The following is a 22,303-nucleotide window of genomic DNA, read 5'->3' as shown; positions in this document are numbered from 1 at the left end:
TCAAGTTTCAAGTCATCTTCATCGACTTTGCAAAAGACTAAAACATGTCAGATTTAAAATGATTATTAGATAGTAACACTGCACTTATTCGACGATTGTTGGTTGAGGTAAGTCAACATCACACATAGGGGTACAATGATCATCATATTACATCTGCATCATTTTATAAAAATGTTAACCAGAGGTCAAATGCTTCTGCATAGACAATTCCCATTTTAGACCTGATTTCTAAGTTTTGTGCTCGCCTTGAAACTATCCTCGTTTTTTCTATCTTCAGAGGTAGGATGATTTATGTTTTCATCAGTTTGTTTTATGAAAAATATCCAGCCTAGAAAAATGACATCAAATGTGTTTTAGGGCATAGTTCAAGTACATTGTTGGCAGGGTGTATGAGTGTTTGCGTGACGCCAATTTGAATTGATTGCTGTTTTTTTCCTCCCTTTTTTTTAAGCAGAGGGCTGTGTCTTCTCAAAGACTAAGATATGTCTGAGATAGATTTCTCTCTTATATGTCCATATGCTGTTTATTACATGAACATTCTGCATAGCATGCCTTTAAAGTAAATTTTAACTTGAGGCTGTTAACCATCAATCACAAAGACTAAAGCAGTAACAGATCAATAACAGATATGTGTAATTTCGACGTTTCCTAAGTAAAATCTTCTTCTGACTTACTGCACTTACTGAGGTAAATTACTTAGATAGGACATAGATTATGGCTCATCTTTTTCAATCACTGTGGTCGCAGTGTCAGAGGGGACAGACCTTTAAGCAGCAGGACAGGCAGTGCCTTCGACTGTCACCTTCTTCACACGTCACTGGGGCTGGTCTGGTCACAGCAGTCCCAGTACAGGAGATCTTTTTCTTTAAACCACAGCTGAATCTCTTTTTGAGCCCCCTCCACTGAATCACTGGCATGGACCACATTCCTTTAAATGATCAATGCCCATGATTACTTTATAAGTCACAAGCAGTAGTTTTTTAAGGGTTTTGTTTAATCATGGACCTCGCCAAAGACATGATGAAATCAGTTGATATCAGGTTACCTGCTGACGTGAATGCTGAAATCTCCTCTGACGGTGCCTGCCAGGGCCTCGGCTGGATTTGTGTGTCCCACCATTGTCCGTGACGTCTTGACCACGTTGTGTCCTTCCCATACCTTAACAGACATAAAGCAACACCACATGCATATACAGATCAGTCAACCTAATGTACCATAATAAGAAAAAAAGGAACAGAAATAAGATAAAAACCAGAAGTAACCCATAAGGAGGCAGAAAGGGGAGCCCTCACCATGACAACCACAGGCCCTGAGGTCATGTAACGCAGCAGACTGTGATAGAAAGGCTTCATCTTCAGTTCACAATAGTGCTCAGACAGGAGATCTTCAGATGCCTTCACAATAAATGCAGCTTCAGTTCACAGAAAACGTACTCATCTCAGACTGCCAGACATTTATTTCCTCTTTACTTACCTGCAACATCTTCAGGCCAACCAACTTGAAGCCTCGCTGCTCAAACCGCTGAATTATCTGTCCAACAAGACGACGCTGAACTCCATCCGGCTTCACCGCAACAAGAGTCCGCTCCCTCAAGTCTTGGAAACCTGCTGTGACAAGATAGAACAGTGAAGACATCAACATTTATCATCTTCAACCTCTAACACTTACATGCTGCTGATATGGGTGGGTGGCAGATCCAAAGTGCAGGCATGCAAGTTTAAAACTCGGGACTCTTATCTTTGGAGCAATGCTGTTGAAATGCACGCAGAATATGGTTTGGCTTTTTTATTAAAACAAGCAGGGTCTTTGATGAAGGAAATGTGTTAGTGCTGCAGCAGATGCTTCTCCAGAACCTGTTTTTATTGATCCAACATTAATGGTGCTCTCACATATGTGCAGTTTATGTCAATTTTTCACCCCAAAACCATTTCAGTAACAGGATTCTAAGCTGTGTGCTTAGAACTAATAGGTAAATGTTCCCCTTTGCCATTTAGACTGGACAACATAATGTTCATAATGTCCACTAAAACTGGTTTCCACTTCAGCACCTTTCACTTTAAATGGGCTTAAGCTAGAGCACTAACATTTGCTATCAGTTTTTGTTGGCCTTGTCTCATGCATGCAGAGATTTAGCTGGGCTCTCTTCACCTTTCATTCACATCATGTACTGTAAATGTAAATAACCAGGTTATTTGTCAGTCTACATTGAGAAACATCCTCACTTAGTAGTTGACCCAGTGGTCCACACATCATTGCTAATGCTCAACTTTATTGATAGTGGGTTCAAGGAAACGTGCCTCCACCAGTCAGTTGTTCAGCATACGGAACAGAAGCGTGATGTCGTGCACGACCGCATGAATGACTGTATGCGATCAATTAAGTTCACAAGTGAGCTGCCATAAGAAGAAGTCCGTCTGCTGGCTGCTCGTGAGCAGGTTAGAAGTTTGAAAAGGAGACTCGGGTAAAACTTGCTCTGCCTGCGTTATCGCGCAGAAAAGGCACATGTTTTGGCTAAAGCCCGCGCACCTCTGTGTAGTCTACTGCTGCATGGCGGTCGCTCACATCATCTTTAACTACTTTGGAACTTGTGGCCTAATTTTGGTATGGGGGGCCCCTCGCTTCCGACGAGCGTATTTGCTCCTAAATGGCTCCGTTCAGTTTGGAACAAGCCAACTTGACTTGGTGCAGCTTCCAATCGTGAGCATTTTAAAAACTAAACGTTTTTAAAAACATTTTCTTTGTCACCTTTACAAATTGACTAGGTTTCTTCTGCATTTAAAAAGAAAACCCGATCCCCTCTGGCGTTCTGTGGTGAACGACGTGGCTGAAAGAAATTCAGGATAAAGCAAAGCTGATCGTTGACCCCAGCCTCCAGTTGATATTAAATCCAGTCACTTACTTGAGTTGCTCCTGTGCCAAGCAGATCTGTGTCCATACCGCAACGCAAGGGGGAACCCTGACAGCAGACTTTTGGTGGTTTCCTGATTCCCCGGGTAAAAGTGTTGGAGAACTGTGTGAAAAAGTCGCCGCTGCAACATGATCGTGTTTTGTCAGCCCCTGGAGTGGAGTTAACCCTCCTCAATAAAAACTCACGAGTCATCCCCCCCTGTCCGTCTCCCCTCTCTGTCACTCAAATACAAACATTTAACTGCAGTCATGCCAAACCTGTCAACTCTTTCTTGTGACTTTCAGCCACGGGGGAGATTTTTTTTCTTTTGTTGTCATTTTCACGTCCGGTTGATTCCAAAAGAGAAGACGTTTAACTGACCCTTCCCCCGGCATCTCCTCTGAGTCATTCGCCTAAGTCTTTATTTCAGACTATCTTCTGTCTGTAGCCACCATCGATCATCCAGTGACTGTAATTAATCATTGATCCCCCACTTCAGCTGTCCTCTCATGAAGTTTTGCAAGATCGTTCAAGAGGTAACAAAAAGGGTCCAAATACAACTAACAAACTGCTCTAAAGTTCCTCCACTACTGCTCAGTTGTTTTACAAAGCATACTCACAACTTTTAACACAATATAAACTGTTTAGAAGAGGATATGAGTCATTGAGCAAGATTGGTCACCCTTAGAAGACATTATGCATCACTTTTAAAAGACTGGATAGCAATTCCCCGATGAAGGATTTTGAGGGGAATAATATTCTCTGTAGTAACATTTCTGTTTTAAAGACATGACATACATTCTGGATCAAGGCTACATTTAAAGGCATCAACTAACTCTGATCAAACTGAGGAAGTGTGGCGATTAGTTCCGTCCGACTTTTCTGTGTGTCCAGCAGTCTCCTCAGCACACTTTCTCATATCCACCCATCGCAATGTAAAACACACATAGCCAATAATTCACCTTCAACATTCTAAAGGCTTGGAATTCTAAATAGTATGAGACAGTAATATTAAAGCTGCCCGCCAGTTGAATGCGATGCAACGTTTTGCATTCTACATCTGTTCACCTCATCACTGTAAAAGCCTTGCAAGTACTTCCTGTCAAGCCGTGCACACATTATTACCAAATCATGTCTTAAAACGTGGGTTTGTGTGTAAAGAGCTTTATCATCTCTGCCTGGTCAGCTGACTCAGTAACAATCCAACCTTTTGATATCGAGTTGTAAACAATGAAAAAAAATGAAGTGTTTCTGCAGTTGTAGCAGATGTCTGTGTGTTTAGGAAAAAAGGGTTAAAAACATATCATTGACAATGGAGAATAAAGGTCTAGGCCTCTCAGTCAAAGGTGGACGTAAGCATTAATCAATACATGAGTTTTCCTAAAAAAGCACTTTATTAAATCAAGCAGGTTTTTCCTCTTTTTCAGAATGGAATGATATGAAAGATCTTAAGTTGAGAGTCTGTCTCCTTTGGAGATGAAAAAGGCAAAATGATAAAAGCAGACATTTAAAAAACTCAAAATGAGTTGAAAGTGCTCAGTCCCAGCTTTGTAGCAACGGCGTGGGAGAGAAGGCCTGGCTCAGGCTGCTCTGGGTCTGGGCAGATACCAACTGCAGACCAGGTATACATTTCTCACCAAATCATCATTGGCGATACATAAGGAGGGCACTGCTTCAAAAAAAACAAAAAACAAAATACCGTGCCAACCTTTTACAGTAGAAATCAAAGAAAATCATCAGCAGCATCCTCAACCTCCAATTACTCAACCAAACAAAGTTCTGCTCCTTCTTGTTACTTTGAATGAGTGGAGCAAAGCTGAACTCCAGGAGTGTTGGGCAAAGTGGTCAGCACAGGCAGTCCTTGAAGATCATAGTTGATGTGTGAAGTGGTTCAAGCAGTCGTTGCACTATAGCTTGATGGTGCCAGTGGGCAAGCTACTATTACACAGTCTGTAGTAGCGAAGGTCGTTCACCAGCCGCTGGACGCTTTGCGTGAACGAGGGCAAGTCCTAGAGAGAGAAACAAAAACCACAATAGAATATTTGTATTGATTTACAAAAAGACAGGCTCTAACACAGTCAAAAGTGCAGTGTAGAGGACAAATAAGAACTCAGGCAAACAAATATGTACTACTGTACAGCAGGGTGATACTCAACAGTCAGTGAATCAATGTTAAAGCTTGACAGACTAGACCTTTTCGCCAGAGATTTGACCTAATCACAGCAGGAGTGAATAATGGCATTAGTCTCTTTTACACACGGGTTGCGCCTCATCAGCGCAAAAAGGACGTCTTTGTTAACCTGTCGCAGACCAGCGCCACATTGAGGTTTCCTTACACACATCACGCCAGCGTCATGGAATCAGCTGAGTGACAGCACCATTGGTTAGAGTGGCAAGTTCTCACTTGATGTGCAAAAACACACCCGAGGCGGGATCTTTTGCCTCCCTTAGTACCTCCCTCATCAGCGGTGAATCGCCTTTGGAGAAGCCGGCACACGGATTTATTTTTCTCTTTGACTGAACATAGATCAAGCCACACTGGGATTAATGTGGGGGATCCAAACTCTTATTAGTTCCAAAATTGATGGAGAAATAGTTTGTCATGGACAACCAGAGGAAACAAAATTAAGAAAACTAAAACGAGACTCAGGAATATGTCCAATATGAAAATGAACTGTCCCGAGAAGAGGTGTCATCAGCTTCAGAGTTCTAACAGCTCTTTCCTGCCACCACTGGGGTGCAGTGGAGGTTGAACAAAGTCATTGCTGTTGGCAGGAATAACGAGCTCCGGCTATTTCTCCACTGAATAACGCGCCTTCTTTGTCCAAAGTCCAAACAGGCCAGTTTACAGCCGTTTCAAAGGGTGCATCTCAGGTTTCACCATCATTAATAGTTGTTTAAAATCCCTTAATTGTTACGTATGAAACAAGTGGTCACTTCTGTTCCATTATGTGCAGACAACTTGCAAAATACATTTCTATGGTTACCCCAAGCTACTGAATGTCTTGAATAATTCTGCAAGCAATGGATATTATACTACTCAAACAATTTCAGCTCTTACCTGTTCAAGCTTGAAGTTGCGTGCGAGTACAGTTCGCTGGCTGGTGTCCACACCATTACAGCCATTCAGGAACTCTGGCATGAAAACTGAGTAGAAGGCATCGAAGTCGACAGAGGCCATGTTGTAAATAGCCACGGTGATTTCCTCCTGAAGTAGGTCGTGACTTTTGTGCAGAAGGACCTGCAGCAGCACGTTGATGAAGTGGAAGAGCATCGAGGTCCGGAAGAGCTTCTGAAGAAGAATAACGGAGTTGGCACTTGAATTACAAAGTCTCATTATAGCTTGCAATGTTTGGCTTACGTATTAACTGATAACCATTCAAAGACCCTTTAAAGAGAAGGTTAATAAACAACAATTGGAATCAAAGATACTGATAGAAAAGCTGAACTCACTCTGTGATACAACTTGTGCTTGCTGTTGAGGGACTCTAAATAGGAGAGATTCTGCTTGAAGATGTGGATGTCCGGCTGCAGGAATGACTGTCCAAAAGCCTGAAAAAAAGTCCCGAAATCAATCAGATCTACCTTTAACAATGACTGAGATAAACAGCTGTGTTATTATTAGCAAATGTTATAACATGAGGACTTCAAATCAAATGGATTTCAGGAATCTCTATGTCTAACACTTAAATCTTTCTAACTTTTATAATGATGACAACTGGAGGCCCAAGCAAACACCCACCTGCATGGCCGCCGTGAACTGGGCCTCATTTTCCATGGTGTCTTCTGCAGCTCCTCTTTGGACAGTTGTTAAGACTGAAGTTTTAAAGAAGTACCTCCAGTTCTGGTGAAGTATTTGGTATAGCAACTCAAACATCTCTGCCTTGACGTCTGGAGCAGGCCGCTATGACAAACAAAAGCATTCAGTAGCCAACTATTATCAATTTGATTAATTGCAAAGACACAAAGATGAGCGTTGGGATTTACAGAATTATTAGGATCAGAAAAATGTTCAATTCCAAATGATAGAATTTATGACCTCCTATATCAAAGTGAGTTTATAGTTTAAACTAGCACATTTTTTCCAATATTTCAAAAATGAGAATTGTAATTGCAGGCTAATTTTTTATGCTTCTAGGCAACTCAAACTCTGACCAAACTCAACAGCAACTAACCTCTGCTACAACTGGGTAAACCTGCTCCATGCACAGAGAGAGGATGTTAGGCAGGAACGGCTTGAAAGCTTGACCAGGTTCTTGCACCACCACCTGCAGGATTTTCAGGAACTTCTGGACCACTCTGCACCCGGCACTTCCCTCGTGCAAAATACTGGCTGCCAGCTGTTCCCTGAAGCCCATAAAAGTGACATTAGATTATCTACCACACCTTATCAGGACAAGATGCAACATTACTGTGACAAACTGATCAAAGTCACAGTTGGAAAAATGATGGTGCTTTATTTTTGTTTTTTTTCACCTGGTGAACATGCTAAGGAAAGTGTGGATGATCTGTCCCGTGAAGGCAACGCCCATCTGGACTCGCAACGCTTGAAACAGCGTCAGGAAAAAGGCCAATATCTCATCAGTCACATCTGGGAAAGAGAATAGATGATTATAGAGGCTGGGGAAAGTTTGTATTGTCTTCAGAAATCTGGTGTATTAATTGTACTAAATCAAAGTAGCTCTGTCTGACTAACATGATTTAATTCCTAAGCTTAAACATTCAATTAAATGGGTGACAAAATGCAAAAGAATGGATCTTCACTGCAATCACAAGTCCAGTTTAAACTGTAGATAAAGAAACAGACTGTAGATGACAAGCTGACCTGGCTGCTGAATAAACACCGGGAAAAGGTTTAGGGTCACTTGGACAGACTCCTGAAGACTCTGGTAACAGATCTGTCGTGATTTGGTGGATTCGCTCGAGATACTGTCCACAATGTCTCTGAGCACAGGCAGGGTCTGCTGTATGACGGTTTTCACTAGAGTGGGAAAAACACGTCGGGAGGGAACAGTCAGAGGAGGATTAAGAAAGACCGGGAGCAAAAACAGGTGTCAGAATCATTTGAAAACAGAAGTGACAAAAGAAAAAGAAAGGAAACACTGACCATTATCCATACCAGGTTGGCGTGGAGTGATGTTTATCGTCCCTCTTAGAATACGATATTGTCGAGTGAGAGCTGCCAGTAGGCTGGCGTGGCTGCTGGAGCGTGTTTGCCACTGCTGCTCACTCTCTGGTGAATTTGGCCACGGGAGCAGCAGCATGTTGGATAACGCCCGACACACCAGCATGTGAGCCTGTATCAAATGCAAATACAAAGCATTATTTCAGTCACTGAGAACATTAAATAAAAATGAATACATCCTTGTGATGGAGTGACCATCACTAGGGTTGTGGGTGTGTTCTGACTCTCACGCCAATGAGCCTGGCTCTTTGGTGTAGTGGTCAGAGCCCCAGTTTAGTACCCAGAAGGCCAGGGTTCGAGTCCCGGCGGTGCAACTCTACTCCCCTTCGCTACAATCCTCTTAACAGGAATCATCATGCCCTCTAGTAACTTTATGGAAGATAAATTCAAAAATATTGAATGTAAGATCAATAAGCAAAGAACAAAAACCATTTACCTCTTGGGGAAGTCTGTTGGTCTGATTCTCTGTAGTAATCAGGTTGAAGATGTTCTGAACAGCTGGCAAATTGACCAAGAACACAGGCCTCACCGTAGAAGTAATGGAAACCATCAAATGACATGCTGAGAGCAGCAACTTTTCAGGTACCTGAAGATAAAGAATGAATTTAAGTGTAAAAGCAGTAAGTTATTGTCTTTATAATCTGTGCACATAACCACCAAAAAGAAAAGACAATAATAACATTATTACTGAATTACTACAGCTTGAAACAACACACTTTTATGATCACATAACCAACCAATTAACCAATAATAACCACATAAAGTGGAAAGCTACTGTGAACATGAGCTGCAGCTTTTTTTAAGCACTGGTAAGTTTCAACATCATACTTACATCCCCCAACCCTGCAACATGAAATCATAACCACTTTTTTGACCACTAAATTAAGTCTCTGCAGTATTCATATGTGACACATAATTGTTACACATTCCGCCAAATGAGAAACAGAGTGAGGTTTGGCAGCACAAGGGCAGCTATGATAAATCAATCATTATCAGCACCATTCCAGTGTGTTAATGAATGCATTGCATTGGATGACTCTACAGTTTAATCATATTTAATTGCAAATTTATTCCATGAAACGTTTACTAAATGAATGGTTCTTAAATGTAAATATGCTGCCACAGTCACTCTGCCCGTCGTGGCATTTGATCCTCACATTAAAAGCAAGTCAGCAGCAGGCCTCAGTGAAGCCACATTACTGTTAGAAGCTGTTTGCTTGTTTTCCACACAATGGTGCTGAGTGTAGTCTGTCACATGTCATCAGGCATAATGCCGTTGGTGTTTAGATGTGTTCTCAGCTTGCATGTGATACTGTCAGCTGAATGTACGGCAAGAACCAAAACAAAAAAACCTTTTCCTATTCATAATGTTCACAGATGATAAATTAGTACACAGCCAAAGAAACTGAAATGACCAACTCAGAGTCTCTGAAAACAGCCACGCTGCTGGTTACGACCGTGTTTGTCCAGACTATGAACACGAGAGGTAAAGATGTGGGAGGAATTTAATGAAAGTAACCAAGTTGTATTCTTTGTTGGCCAAGAAATTTGATTCTGATATAATCTACAAAATGCTTCGTGTGCATTTTCAGACGAGCAGAACAGATCAAAGTGGTCCCCCAAAGACAAGTACCAACAATCAAGTGCCCAGAAAAATGTGAGATATGGACACTACCCTTTTTCTTTCCCAGTTCTTGTGATAAATGTTGACCAGTGAAGTGTTTCTACAGAAAGTCAAGCTAAACTGATATTTTTTTGTTGTCTTTTTAGATGCAAAATGTCATCGCAGCAACATTTTATTCTAGTGGACATTTGTGTGAGCTTCATACAGTCTGAAAACACAAGGTCTTTTTAAGCATGGAGGTATAAAGAAATAAAGAATATAAGAGTACATGGCAAACTACCTTAGTTGTGATGAGTGGGCTGCTAGCATTTACTGCTGAAGTGATGAGGTTGATGAACTGCCTCTGGTTTTGACTGTGGACTTCACTGTAGAACTGTGCGAGCCAGTGAGAATAAGCCTGCAAAGCAGCGAGGGCCTGAGCGTGTCTGCAACAAAGAGACAAAAAAGGCACATATGTACACAGTTAAAACTCACCTTTAAAGTGTTTCAGTGTTTTCATGGGGTTGTTCATTTTAACTGGCAGGCATAGCCGACACTGTAACACTTAATCCATAAAGACCAGTCAACATGGGTATGCTTGTGCCAATGTCTCAAGGACAGCACAGCCTGCATTTCAGCCAAGTTAGTTCCAGAAACAAAACAAATCGGCCTCTTGGTGTTACATAAAGTTGTTTTGAATAGGAAGCATCTACACCAACACTGTGGAAACTGCTGGGCTGGCTTTGCAGTGGCTTGTTGCACTGAAATGTTTAAAATTTACACTTACAGTTCTGCCACCCCCCTCCCCCTTTTTTTTTTTTTTGCGTGTCACACACACACACACACACACACACACACACACACACACACACACACACACAGTGTTTGTATTAATTCTTCCCTGTATATATGTGATACTCACACGTCAGTGAGGTCAGGCTTGAGCACAGAAGGCACGGCTGTCTCCAGGTCATAAAGACTCATCTGAGAGCCATAGCAAGTCACTTCCACCAATCTTGGAAAAAAAGAAACAAATGGTTCATTATGCTGCACATTCTTTAAATACCGCAAGCTGTTTACATTAAAAACGTATAGATGAAAATCAAGTAACAAATCGTGTAAACAGGACACACAAACTTAACAAAGTTAATGTCAACTCGAGTGTGCAAAGATTCAACAACATAAACTACAAAGTATTCAGTGGTAACACAGATTTAAATGCACACATGCATAGGCACTGACCTCTCCACCACTGCCAGTGCATCTGTGAAACGTGCAGCAAAGACCTCCCCTATGAAATGTTCAGCCAAGCGTCCAACAGCTTGAAGGAGTGAGCTGAGGTCCCTGAGAGAGCAATGAAGTCGACGGCAGTCATTCTCTGCTGAGATATTCAGCCTACGGCCTGGGAAGTAACGATGAAAGAGAAAAATAACCCATCGTTACAAAGTTCTCAGACTTAATCTATGGAGTAACCACCATCGATGTTTTGGCCAGGACTTACTTGAGCCAGTGGTGACGATAAACTGCTGCAAACCCAGGTAAACGTCCAAATTTTCTTGAAGGACTGGAAACTTTAGAGATGAAACAGGAAAGAGATGAGGTTGCAAAAGCATTGTTGTTCTTTTGAAAATTCTGTAATTGGTGGTCTAGTTCGGGTGAAAAGACATCAAAAACGACTAAAGAACTCAGTATCATACCTTCAGAGGCCAAGAGCAAAAAGTGATTACAAAGAATGCCACAGGACAGGATTTAGACAGGAACCAACTCAAACTAGGGCTGGGTGATAAAACGATAATGATAGCTATCGAGGAATAACTTTTCCTCGATAGAGATATGAAACACGGTTGATATACTTTTTGATAGATTACATTGGTCCATCTTTTGACAGACAATACGAATAGCCAATGACAACGAGACTTTCTGTCTTTATATTTGCCTGATCTATTAGAAAGAAGAAGGGGAGAAAGAAAGCGCTGCAGACACGCATGGCTTGAGATAAAGTTAGCTGACAATGTGACATCCAATAAAACAACAACGGGTTACCTTGGCACAGTAATTAGATAAAGAGCATGGCCAAAGGTCAATAATGGGTTAGACTAAGATAATCAAAACTTCAAATTACTAGAACACGGAAGGAGTGATTAAGGTGTGGCCACAACGATATGATCGCATGGCCACAGTTTTCACCAGTGTCTGAATTTATGCATTTTAAACAGAATTAAGTTTTTTTTTTTTTTTTTTAACCGATGACGACATAGGATATAACAGTTTACGCCAAAATTAAAGTAAAATTAATCCAAAAGTTAAACATTTTTAACTCAACCATTGCCATCTTTTTAACCCACTGATTTGCACGTCAGGTCAATCTTGACAGTTTGGTGTGGTGTGAAGAGGACACGGATGCGGACTTCAAAAAGCAAACTTGATTTATTTTACAAAAACAAAGTAACAAACAAAAGGCGCGGCTGAGACCGATAACAAAGAAACTTAAAGGTGATAGAGAATGGTTGAATGGGGAATTAATCCTTGTTCTGTGATGTGATATGTTGCCCAAAATAAATTGGTTGGGTCTGTAATGGCTCAGAACCTCCCTAAAAGGCTCTCTGAAACAGCTGTTACTATGCTGGGTTTAGAATGCGTCTTTTTCCGTCGTTTCAGAGCTTATCTGGCAACCTCATTATGAAATGCAGGTAGGTGTTGGCGCTATTCGGTTGCCGTTGCTTGATTGGCTGCCCTTGCTCTCACTGAAAACAGAGCTATAGAGTAATACACTGACTGGAAAGAAAGCTCATCAGAATCAGAATTGCCATTGTTAGTGAACATTGTTCACTAACTAGGAATTTGCTGCAGCGTAAGGTTCAAACATGTAACATAGGATATAATAATAAAAAAATAAAGAATAAAAATATATGAATATAAAATGTACAAGGTGTGTACAACAATACACAGTATCCAATATACAGAGCAACAACAGTGCAGCTTCATTAGTGCAATTTTAATGATGGTAAAGTGACTGGGGCAGGTTACGAGGTGATTATGTAGTGTTCATAAGTCCAACTGCAAGGGGGAAAAAACTGGTTTTGTGACGGGAGGTTCTGGTCCGAATGGACCGAAGCCTCCTGCCCGAGGGGAGTGGTGCAAATAGAGAAGGGTCAGCTGTGATCCGACCTGCTCGCCCCATAGTCCTGGAGACGTGCAGGTGATCACCGGAGCGAGCCAGGTCTGCACAGACAGGAACACTTTGACAGACACAGACTGCAGCGAGCGCACAGTGTCTGTCCCTGTCGGAAATGACCATCTACTCTGCTGCTCGGAATCGTGCAAGCTTTGTGAAACTGTACTCCGTGAAATGCGCAGCGCAAAGGAAAAGTCGGCGGTTGTATGTACTGGGGATGCTGTTAAAAATAAATAAAAGCCATTGATCGCGAACATTGCTTTCCGGGGGAAGAATATGTAACGATCGTAGTCCGCTTTCACAGCCTTGGAAGGCTCACCTGTTCCTGTTTCTCGCCGAAGGGGCGTGTCTGAAACGGAGTGGCTGTGGACTTGGGTGCGGGGGGGGCGATTGCTGAAAAAGTGACGTCACTTTTTCACAAAAACGGATCGGGGGATAGTCTGGGGGCAATTTTAAAAAGGGGAGTACTTGAAACAGAGGTTCTGACACTTGCTGGCACTTCGTGTGTACTCCCCACAGCGGGGAGACTCAGAACTAACACCAAAAACGTGAAAAAGACGATTTTGATTCTCTATCCCCTTTAAACTGTGGAATCAAATGAAACATTAACAAGACTAGGAAGAAAAAACAACTTAGCATGGCATGGATAAATACTTAACTTTGAAACACTTGCGTTGGGCGTGATGGTGCATAAGTATGGTGCAAGGATCTCACAAAAACTGAAGGCAAACAGGGAACTTAAGTACTGTGGGGAACTGATGAGTGCAGCTGATGGAAATGAGTGCAGGTGACGTGAATGAAACTAATTGCAGGGAAACTAAAACATGGGAAAACTAAGAACTAAATTAAGACATGACTAAAACGTGATCTAAAACCAAACATGACCTAAAAACATAGTCCCATGACAAATCTGTTCTCCAACCTGTAATTCCTGCTTTCACAGAATCTAAATATGAATGTATAACAATGTATTAAATATAATCTGGGTGGATAAATTCATCATAGCTTTCCACAGCTGCAAGTGATTTGCTCAAGATGGAATAAAAATAAAACTTCTAGTAAAATACCGGTTAGAAATTACTATGTAGCACACAAAATTAAACATATCTTACCAGAATAGAGAATGCATGGGATGGGAGCAGCTCCATCACCTTGGCAACCACCTCCAGACTCTGACGTAGGTACCTTTGCCACTCGGTCTGTTGCTATAGTTACAGAGGGAAGAGAACATTCAGACTTTGACATGAAAGATAAAAGCGGTTTTGCGATTTGATGGTTAATATGTTAATAATAATTCAAACTTTATTTGTAGACTTGTTGGTATGAGACAAATCATGTGCAGAGTAGAAAGGTGAAAATGATCTTACATCATCATCCAGAGTCTCATCATCCAGCTCCTCCAACTGGGCCTGATTGTATCTGAACTGTACGCGATTAAGAACTTCCCTTAACAGAAGAACTAAGGCGTCTTTGTACCTGTTGAATCACATCACCAATTTCAAATAAAACCAACGTTAAAACACAGTGACATCAAACATCTTGTATGGTAGTGCAATGAGCCACCTCACTGGGGGTTTAAAAACAGGTTTTTGCAGAAACTTACCTATTAAAGACACTTTCTCTTTCTGCAAGTCTGCTTTTATTTTTGGTTGTTAGAAAATCCAAAAACACACTCCAAATGTCCAAACAGGCAAAGTACCCCTCGTGTGTAGGCTGAAAAAAAATCAACGAGAAGCAGGTTTGCATGAAATCTCTGGAAACATCTCTTTATGTATTGCTCAGATGGATGTCCGACTGTCCAAACTGATCTACCTGGTTGAACGTGTACTTGAAAAGCAGACCAAGAAACTCTACGATCGGGAACTGAGGACTTGACTCAATCCTCCTCAAGTGAACGCTGACAAACAGGCGCAGAAAATCGGTGAACTTTTCCAAGTAACTGCAAGATCAGAGAGACAGCATTAATGCAACAAGAAAAAATAAACAAAATCAGTCACCACATCCATCTTGCTGATACTTTACAGTCTACGTAGGTCATCGATATCACTTCCTAAAATCAAGACAAATTGCTCACTTAATCGAACCTTCTTGTATTTCAATTTTGACAACAGAGACAACACGTCAGACAAACACTCTTCATCTTTTGCGCCTCTCATCTACACGCAAATTGTGTTTTTAATTTATTTCAAATAACGCTTTCCAAAGTGAAGATCCTAAAAATGTCACCCTCAGTGCATCTGTGTGTCCACAACAAATGGAAGTTCTGGGTGTCTCAGCCTTCTTCGCACGTGTGCGCTGTTGCTTTGAAGGTTTCAGGTACAATGTCCCATGTCAGGGAAACAATTAGTTCTGCCCTCCTATCAGTAACGGGACAGGCTGCAGGTTCATTTCGTAAAAAGCATTCGTGGAAACATCGGCGCCTTTCTTAAAAAGTTAAGACATTTCCAACCTTGAGCGTTTGGCGTGGCGAAAACTATTTTGCCAGCAGCACTTTCCCTCAAGGCGGCTGCATATCTCTCCTCACCCATGGGTGACATTTTTCTAAGAGGCTGGTCAGGAGGAATATGCGGTAGTCATGTTAAAGCCAGTCGAGAATATACATGTTGAAACTCCTGCTGCTGAAAGTGACAATATCTCTGGGGTCAAGAGTATAATTGGACTACTTTTGATTTTACCTTTGTATTTCACCTTAAACACTGTGTCATTTTTACAGCACATTCATTCTGACATACTGTTTTAACACACTGGACATGAAATCATACAAAAAAATATCAAATCCAGGAAGGAAAAAGCGAGCACTTTCCCTGGAACAGCCCATTATTTCCCCATTTCTTCCTGCACCAAACGGTGCCGACAGTACTCAGGAAAAAGCGTGGCGTGAATGATTTAATCAAAAGTCTGGCTTTACTTGGCCTCTCGACACTATTTAAAAACTGGTATATAGTTTGGAGTCTGCACTCTCAACACAAGTTTGAATGGAGATTTAGCAACGCTGCATCTTGCTTCTACTTCATCTCAAATCAGTCATGTGATTTGAACGCACCAGCGCATCCGTGGACTTCAGAAGGTTAAACAGAAAACATAATTTCGCGAGATCAGTCTCAGGAAAGATGCAATAAACCAAAGCAGTTAGTTGTCAAGTTAGTTAAAGGATAAGACCGTTTTTTTGACATTGGGCCCTTGATTTCACATTATAACATGATGTTCTACTCACCCCTGCTTGTTGTTGGTAATTTGGAGCTGTTCCGAAGATATTCGCGAGGCGTCTGGCTGCTCTCTTGAGATATTCGGCCATGAAACGGTTTCCTATGGGCAAGTTTATACAGGCACAAACTACGCTGTTTATAATTTATTAATTACTGTACACTAGCACTGATAACGTGGAGGTGCGTCGCTTACTTAAAAAAATCCGGGTTACTAATTTTGAATTTTAGCCGAATGAATAAATAGGCAGCAGGTCTGTGGGCTGTCTGTGGCAGTAGCAGACAGGACGTCAGTAACACCCACTTTACGACAAAAAAAATCTAAATTACAGTAACCCGGATTTTTTTAAGTAAGCGACGCACCTCCACGTTATCAGTGCTAATGTACAGTAATTAATAAATTATAAACAGCATAGTTTGTGCCTGTATAAGCTTGCCCATAGGAAACCGTTTCATGGCCGAATATCTCAAGAGAGCAACCAGACGCCTCTCGAATATCTTCGGAACAGCTCCAAATGTTCAACAACAAGCAGGGGTGAGTAGAACATCATGCTATAATGTGAAATCAAGGGCCCAATGTCAAAAAAACGGTCTTATCCTTTAATAGGGAACAGACTGACAACCAAGGAAATGTGACGTTGCAACTTTTGTCCGCTAATCATGTTTGAGTAACAGAACTAAAAATAAGCAGTTTGCCAGATAAAATGACACTCTAACCACGACGCAGTTTCACAAGGGTCAGTTTATATACTGAAACATACCTCTCATCGAGTTCCTGTAAGCGGCTCTTCACCGTATGAGCATTATTCTCTCGTGTCAGTCTTTGAAGAAGAAAGAACGTCTGCTGGAACATTCGCAGCAGATACTCCTCAAAATCCATTGGCACACAGTTCTTTGACACCAGTTCATTGACACAGGTCATGGCGAGCACACCAAGCCGAGCGCGATCCACCTTATTACCCTCACCCTGCTGTCCGTTCCGCCCTTCTCCATTTGATGTCGGTGGCACTGTCCCAGGATTAAGCTGACCGTTAGAGGAGATGAAAGTTCCCGTCTTGGTCTTTGTCCGTAGATCACAGCCAAAACGTGCAAAATGAAAAATGGATGCCAGCAGGGTGGGCGTAATACTCGTGGACAGGGGGATCCAGCTGAACAGGTGAGCCAAACATTCCAAAACAAGGCAACAGAGCTGATGACTCTCGTTGTCCAGTGCTGCCATGGGCTGACAAAGCAGCTTCGAGTACTGGCTGCCCTGAAATAAACTGCCCAGCAATTCCACTGATCGATTCAAAGAAACACAAAATTGTGGGGTGAACATACAAATAAAAGCGCTTGTACCAGTATTAACAGTCTAAAAAGGGGACAATTCACTCACCACTTTCCCCTGAGGTGGGCGAGGGAGGTGGAGTAGAAGCTATGACACTGTGCTTGTCCCAGTAGGTCTCCAAGATCCCTGCAAAAATAACAAGAAGCCATTTACTGTTTTTAAGTTTTTTCTGAGGGCGTTTTAACCTTTAGTCAATCCAAATTCTTTGAGGCAGCTCTCACCCGTCAACAGTCCAAGCACCGTGGGTACCTGCTCCAGCAGCAGTTTACGCAGCTCATCTTTCCTGGCAACACTGAGATCTTCTCGAGGACATGCAAGTTCCTCCGATGTGGTTTTCAACATCACCAATCCCAATGGAGCCAGGGCTGGGGTCTGGATCAACTGTAGTTTATAGAAGAACAAGCAATAGCTCAGGAGGAGCACAAAATGTTCCACTCAAAACAGCTTAAGCCCTTATCACACGTGCACTGCAGTCCTGGAATGTTCCAGAGGGGTGACTTGTGTGAATGCTCTAGATCTCTTGTGGAGATTTCCCCGGCAAGCCACACAGTAAAATCTCTGGAAGATTGCTGCAGGAGATAAAGTTTGTTCTTTTCTATTGATCTGTACATTGCTTCCCACTGACCGACCGCTATTGGGTTCAAATACATGTGGTGTTGGTACAAACATTAATTCCAGCATTTTCAGCCGTGAGAGCACATTTCCTGGAGAATTTCTCGTGCTGTGAAATGCCTGTGTGAATAGCAACTGTGGAAAAAGTCCAGACAGAATTATCCACACACTGCCCTAAAAAAAAAATGTTCCAGTGTGTGAGCGTCTTTAGACACAGTTCCATCAGCAAGCCACAAATACAGATTAAACATGTCTCACAAGTCCAACAAGTAAAGGGAAAATGATACATCTTTGCACTACCTCACATTACCAAACAAGGCATGTTCAGTGTAACAGAAGCTGAGGTTTTGTAAGCTTTTTACAAAGAAACTTCTGTGTCTCAGGCAGATTCGGTATTTAGTATTCAACACATCAGTCAGCATGCAGTTAATGATGACCGAACCTTTCGCTCAAATTCTCAGCAGCAGAGACGACTTCAGCAGGACGTACCTGAAGGGTGTTTGTAAAGAAATCATGGTAGAACATTGGCCAGTCCTGGCGGCCAATATCCACAATGACTTTGCAGAGTTTGTTCCGGATGAAATAGGGCACGGATTTGTGCTGAGCAAGCAGGAGTTTGGGCAGACAGTTACGTATCTCCATCTTGTCTTGTGAAGCAACACCAATCCACATTTTGTTCACCAGGTTCTGGAAACAAAAAGAAACGATCAGCTTTCAGATCTGGGCCCAAAGCACATTTAAACTCAACGATAATAACTCAACAATGATAAGTTACCAGTTTCTTGAAAGTACGTCGATAGATAAATAATCAACTAAATAAACAAACAAATCGATAAACAAAGAAGGAAATGACCCACTTAATCATTCAAGTGTACATGTAAGTGTTTCTTAAAACAAAACAAATAAAGCTTACTTGTGTAAGTGAATTAAAACAAGTAAAGAGAACACAAAATATACATGAAAAGAACTTTCATTTCACTACACATCTTCCTGTTTCCTGTATACAACAAAAAGGTAGAAAACAGCCCTTTCCTAAGAATTGTTCGATATTCAAAGCATCGGGGCGTTATAAAGACCGTCTACAGCACTTATAACTTGCATCTTCCACCTCCAGGCCTTACTTCAAATACTGTGAGGCTGAACATCATCACATACTCATTCCGAGTATTAGAGAGGAAGAACAAGCAGTGTCGCCACGCTCCCGCCTGCTGTGCAAAGTTGTTCAGCAGCTCCTCTGTAGAAAAAAAGGAAGTCGGCATGATCTCTGTCAGAGTCACGACAGTGTTGTACTTCACTTACAGACAAACTGAAAGTGATCTGTTGCAACACAGGAAGTATCTAAAAACACTGTGAAAAAATATGAATATGTAAAACCGCACCAATAACTTTAAGCTACACAGACTATTTCACACGGTCAACCAGATCTACCCTTCACCGTATTACTCTATACAGTGCATTGTATTTGTGTTCCCAGGCTGTTTAAAAACAGAAATGTATCAACTGTTAAAGAACTATCATGCAAAAAAAAAAATATAAAGCCATTTGGCATCTATTTAAAAAAAAAAAAAAAAAAAAAGAGGCTCATGGGAAATACATAATAGGATAAGGTCTTAATTTCACAAGCTTTAGTTTTGGGGCCTTTTGCCTTTATTCAATAGCGAGAGCAGAGTTACTGACAGGAAATGAAGAGAAGGGATCAACATGCCACAAGGGTTCAGATGGTCTAGATTTGAACTAAGGGAGGATGACTGAAAGATTTTAATTTGACATGAGCTTTTCTCAGAGATCACACATCTGATCTCGTCATGAAACAAATACGAGCAAGGGTTACCCTTTTCGTACGCCACCTGAGCCGTTTCTTTTCACCATTTATTTTCTAAACTTCAGCTACGGACGTAGTTTGCTGCACAGTGTTATTTGCATCGTAACGCTTGCTCCGATGGTCATCGCGGCAGTCTATTGGGGCCGATTAGGGCTACGCATTTGAAAGTCGGAAATTTATCCGAAATATCAGACAGTGTGTTTGTTTTCTTCTCGCTATATGTAGCAGCCTAAAAAGCAGAAATTCTCGCGTTTCTCCGCTGGAATTTCCACTAATACAGATCTATGTAAAAAACAAGCAAAACAAGCTGCCCTTTCTCTAAGTGGAGACATTAATCATTTGGTGACTCTGTGCTCTCTACGGTGGTCAAGTATCTTGACAGTGATGAACACAAATAACAGTGAAATTACATTAGGTTTATTAAATCTGATTTAGATCATATATCATGATTGCCCACTGATTTTGGCCCACCCCTTATTTGAACGATGGATTGAACTGTCTGATATGGACCAGGGTGAGCCCCAAATCTAACATTTTTCCTCTCTTCATTGTTTTGGTGGAAGCAAAACCCCGACAACACTGAATGGAGTGCACCTGCACACGAGTGCAGAAATATACTTCAAAGGATTAAAACGTACCTATTTCCCTTTTCCGCTCGTTGGTTGTGCAGGTGTGAAAGAACTCTGTCATCAGGCTCTCTAATGCCCGAAGGGATGACTCCTCTGAAGCCTGAAGGAGAATAAAAAGTCAAGCACAAACAGAATAGATCTAAAAATATTCAAAACACAAACCAACAAACGTTGTGTGACCATTCACATAACAAAAACAGACATCTGCCAATTGGACTGATAATATCTGTCTGTGTTCCCAAATGCAGAGGAAGCCTCTTCCTACATCTTCAATGTGCAACAAAACCCATAAAAACTGAGTTTTTATCATGTCATTTTTGCACAAGCCGATTTGTTAACAATGCAAATGAAGCGTCCATCGGCATTATGTACCATCTGCAGAATTTAAAGTCTCTTTCAAACCATCATCATAAGTATCACAAACAGTTCTTTTTCCCATTTTGGCAAAGTCTCGTGATAATAGAGATCGGCAAAAGCTGCGATCTGGCTTTCTACTGTGGAAAGAAAGCTGGAACCTGCAAGCAAAAATAAACTTTAAAGAGCAGTCCCGTTGCAGGCACGTCTGAATTCCTTAAATAAGCCACAACTTGCCGGGGCCCAGCATTTCTCGAAGGAAATATTCGGTTTTGCAAGATGGGCGTCTCGTAGTATGAAATGGTCCAAAGACCTGTCACATCCTGAAAAATACCTGACCTCGAACCGTTAGCTGACACAACGAGCATTACGATCCACAACACATGAAATCATGAAATGATTTATTCTATCAGGTTGAACAACTGAAAAAAAATGCACTCATCAATTGATCCTGCATTAGTGGTTAGCATGGGTAAATAACACGCGTTACATTATACTCACCATGTTAAGCTGGCTCAGATGTTTCCTTTAGTTAACTTAGTCGCTGATTAGTTACCGTAGGAAGCCAACATTTGTTACCTCGCTAGTCAATTCCGTAGCTAACGTTAGCAAAGGTATTGCTGGCTAGCGTAACCGCAAAGGGTGTTCATCATGGTCTGCTGAACTGCTTAGGTCTTTCCATAAGGTTTGGCGTAGTTGGTTTTGCTTTAAAATTATGCAATTACTTTAACCTTGTATAAATAAAAACGTGTCTAAAATTATAAGAAAAATATGCTCAACGTTGGAGCAGCTATGTCAAACTGATAGGTTAGCTGCATTATCGTCTTACGCCAATTACCATTTACCGTTAAGTTGACCGTATGATCTCGTATTTGTAGCGAATATATCCAACGACGACTCCTCCAGCACTAGTTAAGTGTGTAGCATTTAATCAGCGTTCAATGCCAGACATTTCGACGCGAAATTACCCAGTTGCTAACGCTACAGCGGATGGCTAACTCGTTAGCTTTTCTAGAAGGATGAAGGCATAATTTTGGTGAGCTAGATGTCAACCGTTGGCATGCTTCTATGGCTGTTGCTCACGACAACTTGTCTTTACCGTTTCTAATTTCAAAGTCGATGAATATGCATATCTTGGTTATACAATTTACAAATTTGTAATAACATTAAACAACACTATATGCGCCTGTTCCTGTTATTTCTCTTTTCAAAGCTCAGGGCGGCTCACATCTATAGCTAGCTGCAGGTTAGGGACTACTTCGCAACTTCCTCTTTAGACACAGCCAACCCAATCAGGTTCTGTCAAGTTACTTACGATAGTAAAGGCACGATTTCCTGTTAAATATTTCGAACTGTGGTGCATTTAAAACAGATTGCGGACGCAGAACGAGTGTCTTTGTAAATTGCAATCGAATCAAAATGCTAGAAACATCGAACTAACTCACTCAAAAAGTAATTTAGATGTTTCTGAAATGTAGGATGCAAAAATAGTTGCGCATGTGGTCA

The 22,303-nt window shown here is 41.5% G+C and overlaps 2 protein-coding genes across 3 annotated transcripts; both read right to left on the bottom strand.

Annotated features, from left to right (window-relative positions):
• Window positions 1-548: 548 nt before the first annotated feature.
• Window positions 549-3,038, bottom strand: nme4 (NME/NM23 nucleoside diphosphate kinase 4). Its single transcript, XM_075454043.1, has 5 exons — window positions 2,900-3,038; window positions 1,474-1,604; window positions 1,293-1,394; window positions 1,046-1,158; window positions 549-928 (listed from the first exon to the last, which is right to left on the bottom strand). Exons 1-5 carry the CDS (start codon window positions 3,036-3,038, stop codon window positions 808-810), a joined length of 606 nt encoding a protein of 201 aa, XP_075310158.1. The 3' UTR covers window positions 549-807.
• A 1,224-nt stretch (window positions 3,039-4,262) lies between these two features.
• Window positions 4,263-22,071, bottom strand: xpo6 (exportin 6). Of its 2 annotated transcripts, none has more exons than XM_075453524.1 (24): window positions 21,299-22,071; window positions 20,453-20,543; window positions 19,114-19,226; window positions 18,482-18,679; window positions 17,602-17,761; window positions 17,429-17,506; window positions 16,815-17,331; window positions 14,663-14,789; window positions 14,454-14,563; window positions 14,218-14,326; window positions 13,963-14,055; window positions 11,177-11,246; window positions 10,918-11,077; window positions 10,598-10,690; window positions 9,977-10,121; window positions 8,509-8,658; window positions 7,995-8,184; window positions 7,713-7,868; window positions 7,364-7,478; window positions 7,063-7,234; window positions 6,630-6,791; window positions 6,341-6,439; window positions 5,949-6,179; window positions 4,263-4,896 (listed from the first exon to the last, which is right to left on the bottom strand). In XM_075453524.1, the coding sequence occupies exons 1-24, from the start codon at window positions 21,299-21,301 to the stop codon at window positions 4,795-4,797; spliced, it is 3,444 nt and encodes a 1,147-aa protein (XP_075309639.1). In that variant the 5' UTR covers window positions 21,302-22,071; the 3' UTR covers window positions 4,263-4,794. The 2 variants fall into 2 exon arrangements, with proteins under 2 accessions (XP_075309639.1, XP_075309640.1); XM_075453525.1 differs by having other exon boundaries at window positions 8,007-8,184.
• Between the last annotated feature and the right edge of the window lie 232 nt (window positions 22,072-22,303).

This window comes from Odontesthes bonariensis, chromosome 21 (genome assembly GCF_027942865.1).
Source record: "Odontesthes bonariensis isolate fOdoBon6 chromosome 21, fOdoBon6.hap1, whole genome shotgun sequence".
Taxonomy (NCBI): Eukaryota; Metazoa; Chordata; class Actinopteri; order Atheriniformes; family Atherinopsidae; genus Odontesthes; species Odontesthes bonariensis.
Note: the sequence above shows the minus strand (reverse complement) of the source record. Positions and strands in the feature narration are given on the sequence as shown.